The sequence below is a fragment of the Wyeomyia smithii genome, chromosome 3 (genome assembly GCF_029784165.1).
Source record: "Wyeomyia smithii strain HCP4-BCI-WySm-NY-G18 chromosome 3, ASM2978416v1, whole genome shotgun sequence".
NCBI lineage: Eukaryota > Metazoa > Arthropoda > Insecta > Diptera > Culicidae > Wyeomyia > Wyeomyia smithii.
Genome location: NC_073696.1, coordinates 261,366,706 through 261,390,842, shown reverse-complemented (window position 1 = coordinate 261,390,842; position 24,137 = coordinate 261,366,706). Strand labels below are relative to the sequence as shown.

Here is a 24,137-nt window from a genome sequence, read left to right as displayed (position 1 = left end):
GCTATGGAAGGTCATGGACGAAAACGGCTTTCCGGGGAAGCTGATTAGACTGATAAAGGCTACGGTGGATGGGACGCAGTGCTGTGTGCGGATTTCGGGTGGGTTGTCGGGTCCATTTGAATCCCGCAGGGGGCTTTGGTCTCTCCTGCCTGTTATTCAACATTGCGCTACAGGGTGTAATGAATCGAGCAGATATCAACACGCGGGGTACGATTTTCAACAAATCCAGTCAATTCGTTTGCTTTGCTGATGATGTGGACATTGTCGGCAGAACAACTGCGGCGGTGGCAGAACAGTACACCAGACTAAAACGGGAAGCAGCGAGGATTGGGTTGCAGATAAATACGATACGAAGTATATGCTAGCCGGCGGAACCGAAGCCTACCGATAACGCCTAGGCAGTAGCATTACGATCGACGGCGATGAGTTCGAGGTAGTCGATGAGTTTGTCTATCTTGGCTCACTGGTTACTGAGGACAATGATACCGAGAGCCGAGAGATCCGGAGGCGTATTATCAGCGGAAGTCGTGCCTACTATGGTCTCCACAAGCAATTACGGTCGTACAGACTGAGGCCCCGTACGAAGTGTAACCTGTACAAAACGCTCATGAGACCGGTTGTTCTCTACGGGCATGAAACGTAGACAATACTCGAGTTTTCGAACGACGAGTACTAAGGACGATCTTTGGCGGCGTGCAGGAGAACGGATTATGGAGGCGAAGAATTAACCATGAGCTCACGCAACTCTACGGGGAACCCAGTATTCAGAAGGTGGCTAATGCTGGACGGATACGCTGAGCAGGACATGTTGCAAGAATGCCGGACAACTACCTTGCGAAGATGGTGTTTGCCTCGAATTCGGTAGGAAGAAGACGACCAGGGGCGCAGCGGGCAAGATGGGTAGATCAGGTGGAGCTAGATCTGGCAGAGAGTACACGGTGACCCGCGGGTTGGAGAGCGGCAGCTAATAACCGAGTGAATTGGAGAAACTTTGTAAATCAGGCCATGTCATTATGACGGAATGCCAAATAAATAAAAATAATAATCAGTCAAACTGTAACCGCGATGTCGAAAACAGTAAAGCTACTCCGTTCCAAAGTGTGCGCGTTCATAGAACGCGGTACCCCGTCGCGTCAAAAATTGACATCGTGTGGCTGCTCCTGGACACCGGATATACCCGTTCCGGCATCTATAACATCTTGGCACTATTGGACAACAATCAGAGCATTGCAAGAAAGCCCGGTTCCGGACGGCCGACGACCCTGAGCGACAAGAAGCTCCAAAGGATGCTGAAGAGGAAGACCGAGGGAAAAGTGGCTACATCGCTGCGTGCGCTCGGCTAAACAGTGAAAAAGTACCTGGCGAACATGGACATACGTGTCAAGAAGAAGTTTCGGAGCTGCAGGTAATGACGCAGCGGCAGCGCCTGAACAAGATGGTCAAGTCGATTTTCCCGGAAAATCACGACATGGCGGTGGTGATGGTGATGAAATCTATCGCACCCTGGATGGCAACGACTGGCAAGGTACTTCGTATTTGGGATGTCAAAATTGCTCTTCTTTCGCTCCGGACTGACCGTGAACGGGAAAATTTATAGTACGAAGTGCCTGCCGGAAATTGGGTCCTTCATCAAGAAATACCATAAGGCCGAAGACGCGGTGTTTTAGCCGGATCTGGCGTCAGCTTACTATTCAAAGCAATCGTTTGAGGAAATGGAGCGGCTGAATATCGATGTGGAACCCAAGTTGGTGAACCCACCCGACGTCCCCAAGTTGCGTCCTATCGAGGATTTCTAGGCAAGCATGAAGCGTAAGACCTACTCCAACAATTTGGTCGCGAAAACTGAGGAGGAATTGATAAATAAAACGAAGAAAGACACGCATGTTTTCGTTCGCCAAAGCGAATAGCCCGGTTAACTGCCGGTTGGCCGCACGCAAGATCGTAGATTTTTTTTCTCGAGTAAGCTAACATAATTACCTTCCATGGGAAATTTATTAAACTCAATTATCTGTCGTAGTTATTTTTTTATCACGATCCAAAAAAGTCCATTTTTTACGGCTACGTTAGATATCTAGTGCTGAGTAAGATGTAGTGTTGAGTAAGAGAGAAGGTCGAGGGTTTTTATTTGGGGCAAAGTTTGTTTGAAAATTAAGCAGCTGCGTTGCGCTAGTATGTATTAGGTATTTATAGTATAATTTATCTCGTGATTGGATCACTTAAGTGTTGTGGATTTCAGCAAAGTTGTTCAGAAGAAAAAAGTCTTCTAGTTGGTAAATAGTTTGGTATGGAGTTCGACTTCTACGTGGCGCTTGTGTTCATGTAGTCTCGAGTATTTTGAACTAAATCTCGCTCGTGATTTAATTACTTAGAAAACTGCCGGCTTCAGGAAAGTTGTTCAAGACATCAATGGCTGGGCTAATAGGGTAATTCGGAACTCTGTAATAAAGTTGTTGCTAGTGTGTATAAAGTTTCCAGTAGAACTAAGAAACTCAACGATTTTAATATCTCAGAAGAAATTAGGATAGTTTTTTCGATGAATCTATGGAACAGCTGGCACAGGCCGAACACCGCGTCTCTCCATTAGTTCCGTAGGTTGTTCCTAACCCTTCAGATTCTATTTTAATCAATGCCGAAAGTATCCTCCCTTACCCTAGTAGCAGAATTCTGCAAGGTATTGTCGGTCATCCAGAAGCTTTTCTGAACCTTCTGAACATGTATGCTGAAGACCCCAACTTTCTAGGTCATCGGAAGCACGAGATATCTGCCTATTCCGGGTAATGCTGAACTTTTCGGGGAGTGCTGCAATACTCAATGAAGCGAATCCAAACCTATGGCGGGTAGTGTATACAAAACTGCCACGAAATTCGTAGCAATCGTAGCAATCGCCAATTTATTTTATTCTGGAATATTGCGGGACCGAAACGAATTCCGCAGCCAGAGAATGTTCGATTTTAGGGGAATAACCCAAAATATTCGCTTTTTTCAATAGAACGAATTGAAAGAAGAATGTAGTTGTAATTCAAAATGAAAGAAATATTTAATTGATACATAAAAAAAACTTTTTTTTTAAATCAACATCATTTTAATGTTTTTTTTTTATCTGGAATCTTTTTATTTTCTGATCATTGTTTCAATTATCTCGTTGTTGAATATTGAAAATTTGCATTTATATACGTACTGTGAGTTTGGTTGTATTGATTGGGGCCAAGTGAATTAATTAAATTACTTAGAAAAGTAGAAATTTAATGATTGCTACGCAACTTCCATGAAAGCGCAATTTTTGATAAATTGTATAAGTTTCGATTAGTATCCGTTAACTGCAGATATTTTCTCCACTTTTGCACTAAAAGTTTGGCCTTGATCGGAGTAAACAGCAGTAAAGATTTTGTGAACAAATCGACAACCCTCCCGGCAGCAGCCGTCGAAAATCCCAGACATACCTAACTACTCATCACGTCGGCACAGGTGCGACGTGCGTGTTGGCTGCGTTGTGTTAGTAGTGCCTGGCAGAAGTATCGGTGTGCGTGGCCTTCTCATCTCCTGGCGGGCACTCGCAGCCAGCGTGAGGAAGATTCGAGAGCCCATCTGCTTTTCGTTCGTGCTGAATTTCACTTTGCAGTTTAGCAGCCATTAACCTCCTGTTGCTCGCGACCGTCAGAGAGCATCCTGGCCCCGGTGGAAAGCGTGTGAAATGGTGGGAAAGTGTGGGTGGTTCCGGGCGCATCCGGGAAGGGGTACCTGGGTAATCGGAGTCCGACCGTGCATATAAAAGTAAAATATGAGCAGCTCTCGAGCTCAGTCGTGTCCGGAGAGTTGTTGGATGTTGGTGGTCGCTTTAACCAGGAGTCAAGATAAGGATCAGTATCAGGAATAATCTTAGTACTAACTAGTTGATCTTCTGTGAGAGAGCAAAAAAAAGGCATACGGTGTGGTTCGCCCTGCTGGGCATATTGCCGCCGTTCGTCCTTCACCTGTTGCAGGGCCTGCAGTCTATTGAACACGATGAAGAAGCAACTGGTAGTGAATGGTGAAAAATCAAGTGGTGAAAAAGTGAATTTTTCCTGACACACATCCGCGCTTGCATTGTGCAGACCGTATCGTGAAACGCATCTGGCTGGAAAGTGAGAAGGTAGATTTCCTCAAAAGAAACGATGTTGGTTGGGAGGGGAAATACTTTCTGGAGGAAAACGATACTTGACGAAAATGCTGTGGAAACGGATGGCATGACGAAGGGAAACGAGTTCTGGAGTGCTTCCCAGAGTGAACAATTCTGTAGGCTTCAGGCGTAGCAAAACTTTGTGCCATACTGGGGCTACGAGGGAACGTAGGAAAGGATAGAGGTTTACGCTACGAAGGATACACTTCTGAATTGGCACACTTTAGCATTAATCTAGTTACGGTTAGAAGATATGTGTGCGAATAAATCAAACGTGAATGGGACGAATTCGTATTTTTGACCCGTTGAATGAGGTACAGCTGAAAAAGTTTATTTAAAGTTGCTGCAGCGTTGTTTCATTAGCAGTGTGATCTCTCTTGATTTTATAATGACTTACCAATCGGAAAACATTACCGAAATGAGTATCAACTTGAGATTGAACGTTGGTAAAAGTGTGCCCACAGTATAGAGGGGACAGGCCGTGATTCATACGCAAACAGGAAGCAGCCTTCAGCGGAAGAGGTTTTGCACCCAAACGACCACCACCCAACCGACGGTCCTGAAAACCGTTTGTCAAGCAGTTCTGAGAGACGAATTCGGAGGCGCCACAGAGCAACCGTCGAGTTGAAGCAAAATGTATGTACAAAGATTGGATATGCAAATTTGTGTTACTGTGTACTACGACAAGTTCTTTTTTCTCTGTTCTTTTGTACGAAATTCCTTGAAAGTTGTACATCATATGATGCAATTTTGGGGGAAATCTGCATTGCACATTTTGTTGCACGTACATTCTTGTTAGTTGCATGTATCGTCCTTGACATGCTTTACCTCCCTGTCGAGATGTTCGAGTTTATTTTTTCCATCGTTTTTATGGAAAGTTACACGACTAGCGAGTGATATTTATGATCCCTTTTATAGAGCACATGTTCCCCAAAACCTTGCGGAATCTAGTAATGTATCTTCAACAAGTTTTTTTTATTATATTGTCCAATGTTCCGGAGAATAAGTTACTTATGTTTTATTTTATGATTCTGCTAAAGATTTCAATGACTTTTACTGTAAGTATATGAAAAGTTGCGAAATTATTCTTGTGCCATTGTGAATGAAAAAAAGGCGTTTTCTTTTCAAGGCCAATTCTCGAAAACGAATCGCTAGGCCTGGCTTCATATTTTAATGTATGGAAGAACGTTTTCAATTTGCTATTTATTTTCGTTTCCGAATGAACTTTCTAATTACATTTCGAAGAATTATATTATCTGTAGCAGTCGAATAACATTGAAAAACTGAGCAAATATTTGCGTATATGTGTAGGTATCTGTGCGTCTGGGCTTGTTAAAAATAAACTCAGAGCCTAGATAGCAAAAGGTGAAGGTAAAGCTCGAGTTTTGTGCGCAATGGAAACCATTATACACAGTCCTATTGTTCATATAATTTTATTCATTCTATATCCACACCCTACCTTACGATATCAGCTATCATTACCAGAAAACCGCAGTGTTTTTTGGTGTTTTCTGGAGAATTGTTTTCATCTAGCAAGGCATAATGCGATTTAGATTGATGTCTAAAACAGACGCAGAAAAAAACTTTGAATTGTACTACAAACTTTGCTGTAAATTCTATGATTTTCACTAATAAAAACCTAAATTAATCCACCTAGCGGTCAGACTCAGCCTTTCTCATTCAAACTTATTATTTGTAAAAATAGATTTACATGAATGCTTAAATCCAATAAAGGTATATTCACTCTTAGAGTTCTAAAATATTGATGTTGTAATTGAAGTATATAATCTGAAATTTGACGTAATGTTAGTGCTCAAGAAATAGCGAAATAAAAGAAATGACTCTTAATTTCGAACAATTTAATCACGAGCGATACCGGGAACGTTTAAATAGTACGATACCACTTTTAAATCATGTTGAGGCCATATATATTGATCAAAGCAGGTATAGTGTTGAATAGTGTTGAATAGTCTTTGAATTTCTTTTCTTTCCAAAACTTTTGAACAGTATATCAAATTGTTATGAAGTTTGTTATTTGTAAGTTTGAGATATGACTCGTTTGTATGACACTAGTTAAGTTCAAATAAGTAGTGTAATACTTGAGATAATAGACTTTCGTTGTTTTAAAAATTAATACATAACCATAGGGCAGCCAAACTTTGAAATCACGTGTTCAATCATAATTCGTCAGTTAACCCTTAACTAGCCCGTTCATCTGATATTAATATTGTTCAAATCGGTTCTGTAGTTTCTAAGATAATGATATATCCACTAATTTTGTGGAAATCAGTTCAACCATCTCTGAGAAAAGTGAGTGAGCACAAGTAGTCTTCGGAATATATTCCTTTTCATAGCTGGATTTCACTTTTTTAAACATAACAGGCAAAGTAATAATCCGATTGCAAAAAAAAAATCAATAGGGTCTAATGGGGCGACAAGACCTTCCATATGACACTGATTTTATGAAAATTGGTCCAGCTCTGAGAAACATGAGTGAGTTTAAATAGTTTCCAGAACACGTTTCTTTCCATAACTTCTGAACCACATGTTCAATCTTCATAAAATTCAAAAGTTAAGGGTTTTTTAGGTAACCCGTTAATTTGAAATCAATTTTGTTCAAATTGGTTGTTTAGTTTCTGAGATATTGATGTTTCGTGAGTTTTACATTTTGATACATAACCTCTAAACTAAAAATTCGATTACAATGAAATTCAATAGCAACCTATGGCGCAACTAGACCTTTCATTTGCAATTAATTTCATGAAAATCGGTCCAGCCATCTCTGAGAAAAGTGAGTGAGAAAAAAAAGTTGCACATACACACACACATACATACATACATACAGAAAATGCTCAGTTCGTCGAAAGGGGTCGAGTGGTATATGACATTCGGCCATTGGGACCACTTTTATACCTTTGGTTTTTCCAGTGATTGCTATACCTTTCTAGGAGAAAGGCAAAAACATTATGAGAATGTACCCAAAAAGATATTTGTTTTTGAGGGTAAATTTCTTCACGGATAGATCGAGCTATGAACAAAAATAAAATCAAAAGAAATCTCATCATCATCGTCACTAGTTGCGAAACTACATCCCACCAAATTTATCTGGAGTACAATTGAAAACATTTAAAGTTTTTAACCTCTTTTATCTTAATAATGACGAAAGATATAAAAAAGTTGTCATTGACTGACTTCTAGGGAATTGTCTAAAATTTTATTTATAAACATTTCAAAAATGCAACTTGAAATCCTACACTAAAATATACATTTTAAAACCAAAGAGTGATTTTTCATATATCGGTCATCTCAAATTCTTTTCGAAATAGGGTAGAAAATTCAGTTGTCTGCAACTCTTCTGAACATATCAAAATGGACACTCTCAAGAAAAGAAAAAGTATTTCTAACAAAATCTTTTTCATGTCCAAAACTGTTTCACGTTGAAAATGTTTTATAGACATGAACAAGTTTTTGTTAGAAAATTTTTTTTTTCTTTAAAGCGTTCACTTTGATTTATTCGGAACAGTTGTAGGCAACTAATCTTCTAACTTAGAACCCAACTTGAAAGAAATCTAAAATGACCGAGTTTTTCAGAAACACTTTTTGTTTGAAAAATAGTTTTTTCCAGTCTAGGAACTTAAATTATTTTTTTCTCAACAATAAGCCGGAGATTGGAAGTTGTGGGTTCGAGTGCTACCTGCTGAACTATATTTTTCGTAGTTTCTGCTGTCATATTTTCAGTCAATTTAATTTTCTATTCATTACATTCATTACTACATTTACTCCTTAAACAAAAAAAAAAAAAAAAAAAAAAAAACTCAAAAAATTACTTAAAAAAGGTCATCTATTGACAACGTTTCTCTCTTGTCAGATATATCGTTTTAAATTTTTTCACCCACAGTATGTTCTGATGCGGTCGTAATACCTTTTCTGTATTAAAGCTTTTTCAAGTTATTTAATTATATCATAGTTTTGTTCTAAGTCTTGGTCTCATTCCCGTTGAATATTATTGAAATTTGCCTTTATTTTAGAAATCATGTTATAAGCAAGGGAACAGGAAACATATGTTTCAAACACTTTCATTACCATTTTTTGCTGGCAATTGTGGATTATAATAAATCTATATGATTCTTTTAATAATACGTAACCTGAATATACTCTCAAAAACCGCCAATGAGTTCATATTTTAATAGCAGATTTCAACCGAACGAAACTGAGTGGTCGAGTGGATACTATTCCTATGCTTGAGGGGTTATATACCTTTTTGTCAGGGGAAAAAAGGAAAGTTGATAATTTTAAATTTAAGTATTGAACTATTTCCTTTGGAGCGTCTGTATACTAATTAAATTAAATATTGAAGATAAAAAAGTTCCCATTGATTGGGTTCTACTACAAAGTTTGTAAAATAATTATTGTCCGCAGAAACGTCTTTCGGTTATAACTTGTAACTATCATGAGTGCATAAGTGGAATGTCGATTTTTCGAGTTTTAAAAACCAGCAGACTTGTCAAAGTTTTGTCTTCTCGAAAAAAGCCTTATGCGAAAGTTTAATTGGGTTTTCTTAGGTGGACTCCAAAAGTGATCAAAGTTCGTAAACCCACGAAACCTAAAAGGAGGGAAAGTAGGGTAAGCAACGGCTTAAGCAGGGGCGCCTTTTTCAATCAGTCAAAGGAGACAGGCCTCAAACTCCTGAATTTTGATCAATGTCGACAATTTCAATGATGGAACCAAAAACTTTGATTGTCTTGCTGTCTTACGAATATAAGAAATACCGTTAAGGGAACAACGGGCAAGACGGTCACCCTAAGGAAATCATTCATTATTCTGCTCAAGACACAACTTTGCGACGAACGATATTCATAATATTCAACATTGACAAGTGCTTTTCATAAAATAATGCAAACCTTTCCTTTTTAGAGTGATTTTATATTAGTTTTCACTAAAATAAAAACAGTCTCGAAAAACCACTATTTCACAACGTGCATATGAAACGGACCGGCTGTGCTGGTAAGACGGCCCCCGTAGAGACCCGGGACGAAAGTTGTTTTTTTAAAATGCTTGTCTCAGCACTTGAACGGCCGATTTGAAAAAAGTTGGAATTTTATTCAAGGGGAATAGTTGCTCTAAGTTTTGGTAAAGATGCCACCCCTCTGGACCCCTCCCCGATTTTGTGAGACGCAAATATGTCTGTGTTTTTTTTCTAATTTTTCAAACAGATTGAGCAAACACTGGGAATTTTCATACGAATCAATTGCTTCATGTATCAAGTCATGTCAGCCGGATGAAATATGGTATGTAAGAGTGGATTTTTGAGTTTTCAAATTATTTCAGTACAAAATCACAAAACTACGTATTTTTATAAAAAAATCAAATAAGAAAATCATTCCTAAAATTTCAAGCTTCACATTTTTGCGGTAAGGTCTCTTGAATCAATACGTGATGAAATATTTATTTTAGCATGCAAATATTTTGAGAAAAACGAGTTTGAATTCACTAAAGTACGAGTTCTTATTAGAATTTGATTTTCTCCAAATCTGTGCAACCTAGAATAAATCTTTCAGCATCTTTGGATTCAGAAGACGTTACTTTAAAAATAAAGAGCTTGAAAATTGAAGAGCTAAGTTGAAATCTACTGTGGGAGACTGAGAAAATTAGGTTTCCATGAAAATACGTACTTCGGTGAATTTAAACTGGTTTTTCTCAAAATGTTTGCATGCATTTACGATAGCGGTAAAACTACTGAACTAATTTTCTTCATCTTTTTCTCAATTTTCGTAATCAAATTACCCGGTCGTTGAACGATCGTTTTTTGATACACAAAGCTCAGAACATGTTTTTTCGGAAAAAACGTTCCCCTTTGCACTGAAAATAAAACACTTATGAAATTGATCGTCCAGATACCCCGACACCCGAGTGAAATAAAAAGAGATTTTTTTATTTCAGTTGACACTGAAAACCTCTGCTAAAAAACAGCGTTTCGATGAAACGGCCGTTACTCCACAAATAATTGGTGTTTCTTATAAACAAACATGTTTTTTGGTGTTGATTAACAGAGCTTTCAGAAAGTTACAAATTTTTTGCAATAAAAATGGTGCTACACGCTAGAAAAAATTCCAAACTTTGCTCTTTATTCTCGAGCAAAAAGGTGTATAATCCCTTAAAACGTTATGATGAGATCGAAAAAGTCAAAAAAGTAGGAGGGTGGTATTCAAGACACGACCGCATGACGTTGGACTACGGTATTCTTATATTCCATTAAAACAAATAATAGAGAGAATTGCAACTCTAGTATTTGCTGCAATTTTATCTAACAGTGCATTTCTGGATGCTGAGACGTTAAAACGTTAAAAATAATAATATATACTAAAAGAATGGATATCTTTTATTTAATCGCTGTCATTTCATACATATTCGAATCAACCCTTTGTTTGCTACCAAGACAATCATTTAATTGAGCGAATTGGTAAAATTTTCCTATCTAAGCAAAAAGCAAATTTTACGAAACTATCTGAAATTGGAGCCCAGAACGATTCAACCGAAAATTTAAAATTTGAAAATTGTTTGACATTTAATCGATAAAACTCATGCTAGGTTAGTTCCAGCCCAGCATATAACTTCATGTATTTGAAAAAAAAAACGTTTGGTTTAATAACTCAATATAGCAAGAGCTCAATCACACGTTTTTCGGTAGTTGTTATCAAGGTTTGGGCGAGTGACAGGAAAATATCTTAACTTCTTCAGTTGTAATTAGAGCATTTCTAATTGTTTTGTTATTTTTCACGATAGCGACAAGTTTGTTTCTTTCTCTGTGTGCGAGAAACAAAATCAAAACCGCGCACCGAGAAACAAAAACGAAAATTTAATTAATGCTCATTGAGAAAACTTGCAACTCTTTTTACCAATAACTTATGATACTCAAAAGAACCCGTTTTGATCTAAATCAAATTTCTAGTAAATAAGTGTTGATCATTCATAGGTAGTAATTTTTCCTCGATGAATAAAGACTGGCTGAAGAAGTTAAAATCGCTGCTGTAAAATCAAATTCACAACTGTGTTCGTTAAGATGTTTTAATATTTTCAATGACAATAATAATCTTCGATGAACACCCGCTATAGTTATTCACACACATGCTATAACTATCTAAACACGCGTTAAAACTATTCATACACACGCTGTAGCTATAGCTATCCATACACACGCTATTCCTTTTCATACATCCGATACAACTATCTATACACACGCATAAGCTATCCAACCATGTGCTATTACTATCCATACATACGCTATAACTAATCATTACACACGCAGCAGCTATCCACACACAAGCTATAACTATCCGTACACACGCTGAAGATATACACGCAATAGCCATAATATGCTACACATGCTAGTGTCTTACACACGCTATAGCTAGCCATACACACGCAACAGCGCCATCCCTATCATCGCAAATGTCATAGCAATACAGATGCACATACGCTATATGTGCACACTGCACACACACCCAACGTTTTCACCCAACGATATCTGAATTGGATTACCGCTGGTGGGGTCCAACTCAGATCGAAGGAGCACCGAACTGGATGAAGAAATGCAGCTTCCCACTACCTCCGCCGCTGCTGCCTGATACCACCGCTCTGGTTCTGCTGCAGCTCAGTTTGGCCGCTGGAATCAGCCACCGCTGCTGATTATACAAGACCGGCCTGGTGGCCTTCACTTGTTAACTGATGACTGCTATTATATAGCCCAAAGCAAAAATCCATCCGCGAGCAAACAAGAAGCGAGCTTGTGATTGGTTGAATGTGCACGACTTTTAACACAACTTTTAACTAGTTTAGTATCGAAAACATATTTAAATTATTATATGACAATCTTGCGCAATATTTCCCCTATCAATCAAGCCATTGGTGTTTAGAATCTGTTCAGTGGTAATGATAAAAGAAGCATTTTAAAACGGTGTTGAAACACCTGTTGCAGCTACCGAAAGCGAGCTCGTTATTGGTTGAAAGCTGTGAGACTGTTTACAAAGTCAGATCGGTTGTATCCGTTAGTGTCGACTGTGCTTGTGAAGAGAGGTGGTGATTGGTTGCTCGGTATGATTTAGACAATCGATGTGATTTATCAATTTTTCAATAGTGTATCTCGAACAATAGGTTATTTTTGTTACATAAGTTCAACCGTAAAAGAATTTCTGATCGGTTGATGCCAAAACCTCGAAATTCTGAAAAGAAATGACTGATATATAAGCGCTCAAAACCTGACCACTTTTCCCTGGTTTTCCCCGGTTGAATTACTAGATTTTCAAATTCAGGTGCCTAACTTCGATATAGACGTTAGTCCAACGTCAAAAGATATGATTTAAATTTAGACAAAAAGGGCTTGAAAATGGTAGGTACAGAAGAAACAGAAGAGAATCAAAATTCTTTCTGAAATAAAAAAAGGGTGAAGGTTTTCCGAATTAACTAAAAATGCTTGAGAACGCTCCTGGATCAATAAAACAGAAAGGAAATGATTCACAATTTGGTTCAAATTCATTAAGTAATTCTAACGGGAGGAAGATATCAAAAAGGTAATTGAACCGTTTCCTTTCGGCCTAAAAGGGCAAGCGTTTCGACGTAAAAGGGCGAAGCAGAAATTTATTCTAAGAAACCTAAAATTGGTTCCAAACATGGATAAAACTAATTTCAAATTCAGCTCACAGCTCGCAACGAAGTTTCTGATAATTTATATCCAATTATCTTAAAAACATGAAAGTATTAACGAGAGAAAACGAAAAAAAAGAAATATATCTTATTCTACCTGAAATTCTTGAAAGGATCTCAACATGTCTGAAAAACCTTTTCAAAACAAGTAGATGTCACGAATAAAATGAATCCAAATTTATCTTAAATATAGTTGAAAATTACTCTTAAACCAGAATATCTGTAGAATTTTTATTATAGGCCAATGTATTTTTTGGCAGATTTCCATTTTTGGAAAAAATATCCTGTCCACGTTATCCTTAACACCCGAATTGGATGTTTATTTGGTTCAAACAAGTCAAAATTTGATCGCTTTCAGTGTTCACTTTACTAAAAATAGTTGTTGTTTCATTATACTTATTTTCACTGGTTTTGCTACATGGAAAGCTCACACGCAACTTTTAAATTATCAACAAGTTAGTCTTTGGAATACTTTAGATCGGATTAGTGCTGTTGCAATTCTCATATTTTTCAACCATTAGCTCACAATGTTTCGGAAAATTTTATCTTGAAAAATTGCCCCCAAAATGAAAAAAATATTTAACGGATGGAACAATGCGTAGCTCAATCAAAAAAAAAAAAGGTTGTGTGCAAAGCAACTGGAGTCACTGAAGTAAGCGTTGGCCAATGCAGATACCGCTGCACAGTGGTCCAATAGGGCAAAAAGTGGAACTTAATTCCATAGCGCATAACCTTCATTCTAGCTTATTAAAGTCTTCGGAACAATTGTTTGTATGAATGACCCGCATAATTGCAAGTTGTCAAAAAGTTTGGAAAGTTTACTATCCTACTAAAAATAAAAAAAATAACTTTTGATGTTAAGAGATAGAAGAATAGTTTATTCAGTAAAATTGTAGAAGATTAAAAAATATGAAACAAATGAAAACCCTAGATTCTTTGGTACAAAGTTATAAAGTACACTTAAGTCGCTTTTAACGCGGGGGATACGAGCCGCGAAAATTCCGGAATCCGCGTAAAAAAAAACCGCGTAAATTCACGAATCCGCGTAAAAATTCCGGAATTTACTCTAATATAGGTGAATTGGGACAAATGATACCTAAAGGAGTTCACAGTACTTCAGCTTAACTTCAAGGAAAGGTATGGACATCATGATTCCACTTGCCCCTTTTTAACCTATACGTTCTTGAAATTTTCGAAAAAATAAGCTTAAATCTGATATAACTTTGTAAGGAAAAGTCCTGGAGATATATGACCTTTGGCAAAAATATGTGTTTTGTGTGCCCTAACAATTCCTCTGAATAATACTTTCGTGTAAAATGCAACTAACAAAAGTTAAGTACAAAGAACTAACTTGTAAGGTAAGTTCCATGTAATATACTTTATAACTTTGTACCGAAAGAAGATATGATTTTCATTTGTTCAACAAAGTTTCATATTTTTGAATCTTCTACAACTTTGCTGAATAATTTATTCTTTTATCTCTTAACATAAAAAAGTTATTATTTTTATTTTAAGTATAGTAAACTTTTTATACTTTTTGACAATTTGTGATTATGCGGGTCATCCATACAACAATTGTCATCCATACAACAATTTATTAAGCTAGGATGAAGCGCTATTTTACTAGTGCAAGAAGTAGTGCCGCTGCACCTACCGCTGACGCAGTTACCACTATCGCTGCTGGTACACGCTGAAACTACTGTTGCTAGTATCCGCTGCCGATACTGCTGCTTAATTAGGACCGTCCGAGTGGCCATCCACTATTAAACTGATTTTGTTTGAGTAGAAGCATGTTTATAGTCCAAAGAGTGCGTTCCCGGTGCACTAGGTATATAATTCTGTCGACCGTGTTAGGAAAGTAAACATAAAGTGGTCGAAAGCGGCGTTTCAAATTTCAATAGTACAATAGTTAGGAAAATCAAACTACAATTCTCTGCACTTAGGCGGATGCGTGGATAATTTACCAATTGTTTGCTGCGAAAACGAAGTAAATCTGTTGAAAATAAGCGACAAATTTGTTCCCTTTTTTCGCTGTTAGATTTTTATTTCACACTCCCACGAACTTCCCGAGCGACGTACATCAACGTCAAAAAAGAAGTTTTTTATTTTGAATTTGAAATCAGATATTTTGCGCGTTAAATTTACATTCAAACCGCAATCAAAAACTGTCTGTAATATATTGTTTTGAAAATTATGTCATTTCTATATTTCAACTATTTTATGCAAAATAGTCCTACCCGGAATGTTTTTTGCTCCGATCGTACATACTTAGAATTGCTTGCGTTGTTCTCTACTTTTAATTTAAGGAGTAAATGTAGTAATGAAGATAGAAAATTAAACTAACTGAAAATATGATTGTAGAAACTACGAAAAATATAGTTCAGCAGGTGGGACTCGAACCCACAACTTCCAATCTCCGGTCAGATGTGTTCCCGTTACACCACCGCAGAACGTTAAAGACGTAGTTCTAGAATCGAGTTTTGTATCGCTTATCCAATTCTCGCACTTCGTACATTTACTCAGTAGAGACTATTATTTATAGCTGGCTATTGTTTCAACACCCTCAGTGGAAGTTGGAATGACTTCTCAGTGTGAGAGATAGAAACGTGCCAGTAAGTTGCCATCTCTACCAGCAGCAACATCGACTTGCGTCACAAACATTTTTACTTTTCTTTTTTCGACTCTAAGCAAAGTCATGCTATTTTTCATTTTAATTTAAGGAGTAAATGTAGTAATGAAGATAGAAAATTAAACTAACTGAAAATATGATTGTAGAAACTACGAGTTGTGGGTTCGAGTCCCACCTGCTGAACTATATTTTTACTTTGAAAATGGTCGTTCTCAGCACTACTACTTATTTAAGAAGAATAGTTGTTCTAAGTTTTGGTGAAGTTATCACCTTTGTGAACTCGTCTCCGTTTTCGTGAGTTGCAAGTATGTATGTCTGTATTTTTGTTGTTGCAATTCAACATATGTATCAATAATTCAATGTTTTAAATCATGTTAGGATTTTTTCAGATTATTTCAGAACAATCAAATATGTAACTTGAAATTTTCATGGAAATTGTAATAACATGTTCTACCGAGAAAATTTGCGGCTTCTATCTTCAAGGTTTTAGCTCTTTTGTAGAATTAGGTCTCCTGAATGCATACGCGATGAAATATTTTATCTAGCATGCACAGATTTTAAGGGAAAAAACGAGTTTGAATTTACTAAAGTATGCACTTTCATGGAAATTTGATTTTCTTAGTCTGTCACAGTAGATTTCAATTCAGTTATTCATTTTTTTCAACTCTATATTTTTAGACCAAGGTCTCCCTAATGCAAAAATGGTGAGAGATTTATTTCAATACGGTCAGATTTCGAGAAAAAAGGTTTTGAGTTCACAAAAGTACGAATTTTTATGCAACTTGATTTGCTCAGTCTCCTACGGTAGGTGTCAAATCAGCTCCTCATTTTTTAGCCGTTCTAGAAAAAAACACAGACAAATTAGTATCTCACGACGGAAACACTGGAGGAGTGGTAGCTTCACCAGAACCTAGAGCAACTATTTCCCTTGAACAAAATTCTGGGCTTTCCGAAATCGGTCGTGGCAGTGTTGAGGACGACCATTTTCAAAAAAAGTGTCCAGACCCGTAGGTCTTGAACCTTTCAAAACAGCGAGAATATGCATTGCAGTAGTTTTCTTTATTTGAGATGCATGGTGGTTATGATGAACATTGGAGATTAAAAATATGTTTTTCTCCATTTACATACTTCTGAGAAATCCAAAGCAATATTAAATAATAGGCTCTTTTGGATCTGAAACAATTCAAAACTGCAGAAAACCGTTTGATTAAAAAAATTTTTCTTAAAAGACCCATTATTTACGTTCGATTTGATGCCAAAAGTTTTGAAATCGTTTAAAAGAATCAAAAAAAGAATCACATTTCGAAAACAGTTGATTTTTTGCCAATCCTATTAGAAACTTCTCTAAAATTTTAATGATAAAAAACAACGATAACGATTTTGAGTAAGATTGGAGCACAAATTCAACGGATAGGGCTTTTTTGCCAGGAATTGCTGTTTTTTGTTCAAGATATAACAAAATACTAGGGTAGAAGAACCGATTTTGGCCATAGCACCAGTTTTGGCCATGGTAGAATAAAATTGATAATTGTGATGAAGTATCTTAAATTACTCCTATTTCGAAGTCTCCTATTGAAACTGCTGATATTTTCCGACAAAATTATTACAAACTGTAGCAAACAAATATGCGTATTTTACTGCTAATAAAGGAACTAATTATACTCTGTTACCAGCGTCAGGCACGACTTGCTATAGCAAATGGATAAAAAAATAGGCATTTTGGTATGATTTTTCTCTGAAATATCAAAAATAACAAATGCTTCCAAAAACGTTCAATGATCCATTCTTGGCCACATAGGTATCGAAGCAATTCCATAATTCATAATCCTGACATTGGTCATATGTAAACAGAACCATGGTAACGTATAAACATTGATGCAAAACATTAGAAGTACGGAGTTTTTCGGGCTGTTATAAGATATCGCATGAGATTCGTGAAAACACAAAACTGGTTTTGGATAAAAAAGATTATATTACTACAGCACCGCTATTTGATATATTATATCCGTTCTCCATTTGTTCAGATTATTTACAAAACTGTAACTTCAGTTGTATTTACCGAAACTAACAACTCGGACTCTTAATCTGGCGACTATAGTAAATGGCACTCGAGTTTTCTGGATGTTAGCAAATATTACGAAAAAGTTTCTATGTGAAAAAGGAAAGAGCGGAAGCTTATAGGTCAATGACAGACGAAAAATTAACATAGATTAATGATGTGATGTCAGTGTAATTAAACATCCTACTCAATTTAAAAAAAATCTAGCTCAAAGTACTTTGCACTGCCAGCTATGTGTGAATATAATATTATCAGGTCTTCAATTAGTTCAATAACGTGGATTTTCTGCTGATATAATAGATCTACATGCTAAAGTCAAATTATTAAATAAATTCGTGTGAATTCAACTTTTTCGCGAGCTGGCCAAAACAGGTGCCCCAATTAAGAAATGCTATGGCCAAAATAAGAGCCTAGAGAAGTTTTTTGGTTGGCAAATTTGTAAACAAAATAACATAATTTAATTATTCAAACTCACTGTTAGTGAAAAAAATAGGCGAGTTCATCTTTATTCCCCGTTGAACTTATTCAATTAAATATTTTTCGAAGGAAGAAGAACAAATATCTCTCATTAATAACATACCATGGCCAAAACCGGTGCTTTTACCCTATGTGTTATAAATGTGAGCTTAAATTCTGCATGGGGTCTTTTAAATATCGTTGATTTTCTTTAAATGTTTCGAAAACGGCTGTACTTAGGGCATTTGGCGCATTTTATCGAGTGTAGAAATAAATTCTCTACAACTTGTTCATAACCCATATTTTAGCAGAGACTAAGTTTTCAAGATACATTTCATCAAAAATTTCACCTCCTAAAACAAATGCTCCTCTTTGAGAAACAACGCAAGAGTAAAAATGGTCTAAACACTTATGGAGAAGTCATGTGTTCTCTAGTACTAAATTTCATCTAAATAAAGAATACATAGGAATTGGAAATACTCTATTACGAAGGACATTGGATTGCAATAGGACATGATGAAGAGCATTGAAATACGAGATTGCAAACGACTAATTTAATATGTAACCAAGTGTTCTCCAGATAATGTCACTCATTACTAAATAAGTTTCTAACTAGAATAAAATTGTTGGTCGATGACAATGGTCATCACAGGTGTGGCCCTAAAGTCCAGAATCTCGGGACAAAATTTCAAAATCATCGTACGGTACAAAATCATCGTACGATACATTTTTAGCCGGGTTCCTTACTTCTATGTTTGCTAACGGGAAAATTTCATGTTAGGGACTCCAAAATTCACATAAATGGTTAAAAAGTTATAACACTAATCGACAAAATTTGAAAAAGGGCATTCCAAAAGCTCAAACCGGAAAAAAATAAAAAATTATAGCTATTTAATTATGAATTTTGGTGCCCCTAGCCATTACCAAAACGCGTCAACTCACGTGAGAGTTTGCATAGTAACTGCTCGCCGGGTTCGTCGCTTCAATGTTATTTTTACGAGAAAACGCATTTTAGTCTCTGAAAAAAGTTAGTGGTTAGTGACATTCACAGAAATGGTTGAATAGCTATAACCTATATTTTTTCCGGTTCGAGCTTTTGGTGTGCACCTGTGTAATCTTTCATTTTTTCCAGTTTGTGCTTAAGGACAATTTTTTTTCGTTTTTGTCGACCATTAACTAAAAAGACACTAAAGATACAAGCATTGACCTTGTAGATCCATCCGAAGTGATACACAAAAACCTACTCTGTGGAAGCAAAATTTGCGCAAAAAGTTAACCGAAGCTTGAGGACCAAAATGGCTAACCCCAGGCACGCGAGCTTGTTGTTCCGATCCTTCTCCAGTTTACGTTGATTCGCTCACTTTTATCTAAACGACCTGTGTCTTTCTTGTACCGCCCCCCAGGACAACCGTTCAGAAACATATACGCACACAATGTTTCCGAAATGAACGTCAGCAAATTAGCAACAAATTATGCCGTATATTGCTCCCGCGGTGCTACCGTCGCTAACAGCCCTCGTTACACAGGATTCACCGGTTTGTCTTCTTCCCGGTACTGTTTAATGAAATTAAAATGAGCATCATTATCTTTCCTCATCAGTTCCATATATCATGCACGATTTCGACTGCCATCGTCGGTTGTTTACCCTCGCTGACGATGTCAACCGTCAAAGACGTTCGCCTTCCAGAGAGCTTGCTCGTAACGAAAGAAGTGCCATCAACATGTAGCCGCTCTATACATACAGCAGCAGCAACTTCTGGGCTGCAACAGGTCTTGAGTTTTTCACGCTTACGCCCCTCAGGATGAAGTAGAGCAGTTGTCAAATAAGTTGTTCAAGCGAAAATGTCGTCGTTAAATTGTGATGATTAATTGTTTGTACATTGGTGATGCGATTTCGGAGCGAGATTCAAGCGTTAAAGTTGTACGAAATATAATAAAATATTTTATAATGAAAAATTAACGTTTGAGAATTATTTCAAGCAATAAAATAGCGCCTGCGGAGAAAAGAAAACCCACGAAACTCGCGTGCTCATTCCAAATCCGCCCGTTCATCTTGCCGACATCCGTTCGTTTTCAATTAAATCGCAACATGACGATATTTTCCATTTCGCCCCTCCTCGGGTGTTTGTAGGTGAAATGAATAAATATTTATACATTCAACCGCATCCAAAGGTCGGCAGTCATTCCTGCTCCGGATGAGTTCCCACTTGCATGCAAAGGAGTTTCAGACACCGCTAATGGCTAACACGGTCCCCGCAAAAGGGTAATGGAGGATGTTTTCGATCCATTAGATAATCGTGTTGGTTGCTACTTGTGCGCTCAGTCTATCAGCTTTTAAGTGCTTGGCTTTTACCTATACTTGCATTTCTGAAAAGGATGACGTCGCACTAACCTTGAGCGCTGCTGCACAGGAGGATTAGCGCATTCGAACTCGATATTCCGGCAGTCTAATGGAGGCCCAAATTTAGTTAGGTCTTAAATAAGTCCCCTCGTTTAAAAGTGCTCCCCTGATGGCTTGTGAATGCTTTCGACTCGTGGATTAAATTTATCGTTTTGATAACGAAGAATGCGCATTAATTTTTCCGAGGGATTTTTTTTTCGTCGTTATCCTGTCTGGTTTGAGCCTTTCCAGACTCGGGTGCACGCTTTTGGATCGGAACGTTTTTCCGGGTGAGTGGGGTGCCCTGGACAGCAGTTTTCAGCATACGCGACGGAGGCTGTTTGGAATTTTAAAACAGGACCAACGTTATTAGCTCATCAGATGACAGCACGCTATGGCTGTAGTTGGTGATATAAGGTGCGTTTTGCTTTATTTTTTTTTCTCAGCGAGACAAGGTTTTAATCTCTTCTCTACAGGCGTTTTTTCTTCATCGGTGTTTCTTCCCTTTTGATTATTTTGGGCTGGTGTAAGATTTTCTTATTAAACTGATAATGAATCATCGCACGATTATCTTTCATCAATGAGTCAGATTTCTTCATTTTTTACAATCAGTGAAATTTAATATTTTTTCTAGCTGGCAATATGATTACAATTTGATAGTAAAAGAGTTCAAAATATGTATCATAACTCTACTACTCATAAAATAAAAAAAAGTAAAGCCTTGGTGCGAGTTCCGGTTCGAAACTCGGCCTTTTGTTCACTATACACAGACTTCGCAGCCAACTATTTAGTGTATAAGTCATTTGCGCTACGACAATAACAAACTCTCCCGAGCCTATACTCGAATCTGCGACAACCAGCTTGTTAGGCCAGCATTATGCGCGTGACTATTCAGTAAACCTCCGGAATTAACCCAAAATTCTAACAACACTGATAACTTTTTTAATTGCAACGCACCTGTCTTGGTTGTTTCCTTTTCATTTTCCTTTTCATCAGCTCCGTCAATATCATTGACGGAGCTGATTTGAATGAGTCAAACGAATCCCAGGGAGAAACTTCGTTGGCGTGAAGGTCAAACTTTTCTGAACCACATTTTGCGAGGACACAATTGGGTAATAAAAGTAATACTATTTTCAACTTTTCCGGAAAAATAAATTTCTCTAAAAAGAAATAAAACAGCCAGTTTGTTTGCGATACGCCTAGACGTTGCCCCGAGAATCGATCAATTTTATTGCCATTTAAAGTGCGGAAAATTTTGCTTCTTCGAATACTGGCAAACTCCTTCCAATGAGCGAAAAAATCGTCTCCAGTTTGAAACCCATCGTTAAAATTACATCTCACATCCCCCCACCTCTCTAAGGAATCAATCCCCCCACCTCTCTAAGGAATCAATCCCCCAGTGGATCAAACAACGACAACCCTGGTCCCACAGGCAGCCGTCTTGCGGTGGTACCATTTCGGTTTAAGGGACGAAGTTCTTTCAGACGTAATGTAATTTCCGAAAATGTTTGCTTATAGTTCCGCAAAATTGTGAACCAGGCGAACAACTTTTGCCTAAGTAAATGAAAAATAAACTTTTTCTCCATTCCAGCTGGTTTCACAGGCTGCTAGCCATTGTCGGGGAGGTTGGAGAACGCCGTTCCGGGAAGGGGAACAGAATAGAACTCACCTTTTCCATGTGTCAGCCGATCGCTCAGCTTTATTCGCTTTGAATTCGTAAAGACGGTGCTTTCTGCTTTGGAAGTGCTGGAATTGAATTATACTGTATCAGTAAGAAAAGCTGTTCCGTAGACTGATGAGGGGTCTTTGATTCTCTTGCACGTCTTTGGAAGACCTCTTGTTATTGTGAAGATTGCACCCAGCCGAGAGATGAACCATTTTGAATCCACCCACTTTGGAGAATGGCGGCGGGCGGTGTGGGCTGGGTTTAGCTCTGTTTCCGAGACGACCAGGTATTGATTGCCAGTTATTTTACGTTCGAGCGCATTGGCAGTGGGTATTAATATTTGCCTAATTGATCAATCTGCCTTAAATGTAATATGAAATCCGGTTTTTTATAACTCGTACATCGGTTGATTGGCTAGTATAACCAATCAATATAATATACAATGTTGGTTTTCTGTGCAATCTCTCTATCACGGTTACAGGCTGAAAGTATACTGTCCTGGTCGGAAACTAGCTCGCATCTCAGACAGTTTCACTATTTTTGCCACGTGCCCTCGTAAAATTGGAAAGTCATCGCAAAAACGGCTCCCGAGTTGTGCAAATGACAACACACTTTTGTGCTCGTGTCAAACTTCAAGCTTTTCATTGGATAAAATTCAATTTAGTCCGGTTGCTGCTGTTGTTGAACCCATCGTTTGATTTGATATGCATACATAATGTGAATGTACCCAGCTGGCAACCCAGAACAGAAATGTGATTAGTTGGACGTTGGGCACCTCTACCAGGTCGAATTATAGTTTTGCTTGGTGGTTTTTTTTTTTCAGGTGGGGAAATCACTCGTGTGAAAACTGCTACTACATTCGGGTGGGGTATGTTTTGGGAATGTTTGCTGGACTTCCAGGTAAAATAGGGTAATGCTAATACGGATTATATAACCTGGAAAAGTTTATTTATGTAAGAAAACTAGAATGAGTAGCTCTTTTTGTTCGTTTATTTTTTACCGTTACGTTCCGATTATGTAGCCGAGAATGAAATTTCTCAGGAATTGCTTTAATTATTGAATCACAAATTAAATAACATGAACACAATAAAAGTTTACTGGGGTTTATCTGCTGTCAACACTGATTCAATTGAATTATGTCTTTAAAGAATCTAGAACCTGACTAATGAAGAATTATTCTAATAAATCTAAGCAAAGAGCAAACCAAAACCCTACCCTGAAATGTCACATTCTTTTATAGCTGCTACTATAATATTAGTTAAGATCCCGGATTGTTCGGTACGCTTATTAGTTGAAAAGCTACATGTTGGTGAGCTGAAGGCCCAAACTGAACTGATTTATTGTGTGGTTCGAAATGATCAACAGCAAAGGTCGTTACCGCGCATTCTGTCAACTCGGCAGTTTCGATGCTATTGCATCGATAAGTGAGTACAGCTAAAAAGCTATAACCTTCCATTTATTTTCAGTTTAAGCTCTAGGAGAAACCTGTGTTAACAAGTCGGCCAAGTCGGTAATATAATAATTTACAATTATATATTTGTATACTTTTTATATTTTTTTTTGTCTTACGGTAAATATTTTTCCGGAAGGACGAATTTACTGTTTACAACTTTGCCGAATACATTATTACAATCAAACAAACCATTTTGACTAATTTTTTGCTTTTTTTATAAAAATTTAAACTTTTTCGTTTCTCATTTCTCCATGGTCAGACAACTACCAATGGCAAGCTAATCTTTTGTAGTTTTTATGAAAAAAATACAGAAGGGTTGTGCGTGTTCTACGTCAAAACATTAAACCATTGATAATTTATTTGTTTTGTCCTTAAAAGTACAGTTGGTGTTCAATTTAAAACACGATATCCTTTAAAATTTTGTGCAAAAGCGGAGTTGAAGTGCTACCGAATTCCAATTCAAACAAAATACAATATCACTGACCCTACCAGCTGGTCTCGAGGTACGATGCTGGCCTAATAAGCCAGTCGTCGTAGGTTCGAGTCTCGGCTCGGGAGAGACTGTTAGTGTCAGTAGGATCGTAGCGCTAGCCCCGAAATTGTCCTGTATACTTTACAGTTGGCTGCTAAGTCTGTGT

At 37.4% G+C, this 24,137-nt stretch overlaps 1 protein-coding gene across 11 annotated transcripts in view; it reads left to right on the top strand.

The window, feature by feature from the left end:
* The first annotated feature begins 3,784 nt into the window (after positions 1-3,784).
* LOC129732875 (uncharacterized) overlaps positions 3,785-24,137 on the top strand; it is a 446,464-nt gene continuing 426,111 nt past the window's right edge. For all 11 annotated transcript variants that reach the window (XM_055694247.1, XM_055694245.1, XM_055694248.1 and 8 more), the window contains exon 1: positions 3,785-4,792. In XM_055694247.1, coding sequence (XP_055550222.1) covers positions 4,791-4,792 — 2 coding nt within the window. In that variant the 5' untranslated portion in view covers positions 3,785-4,790. The remainder of the gene's footprint in view (positions 4,793-24,137) is intronic.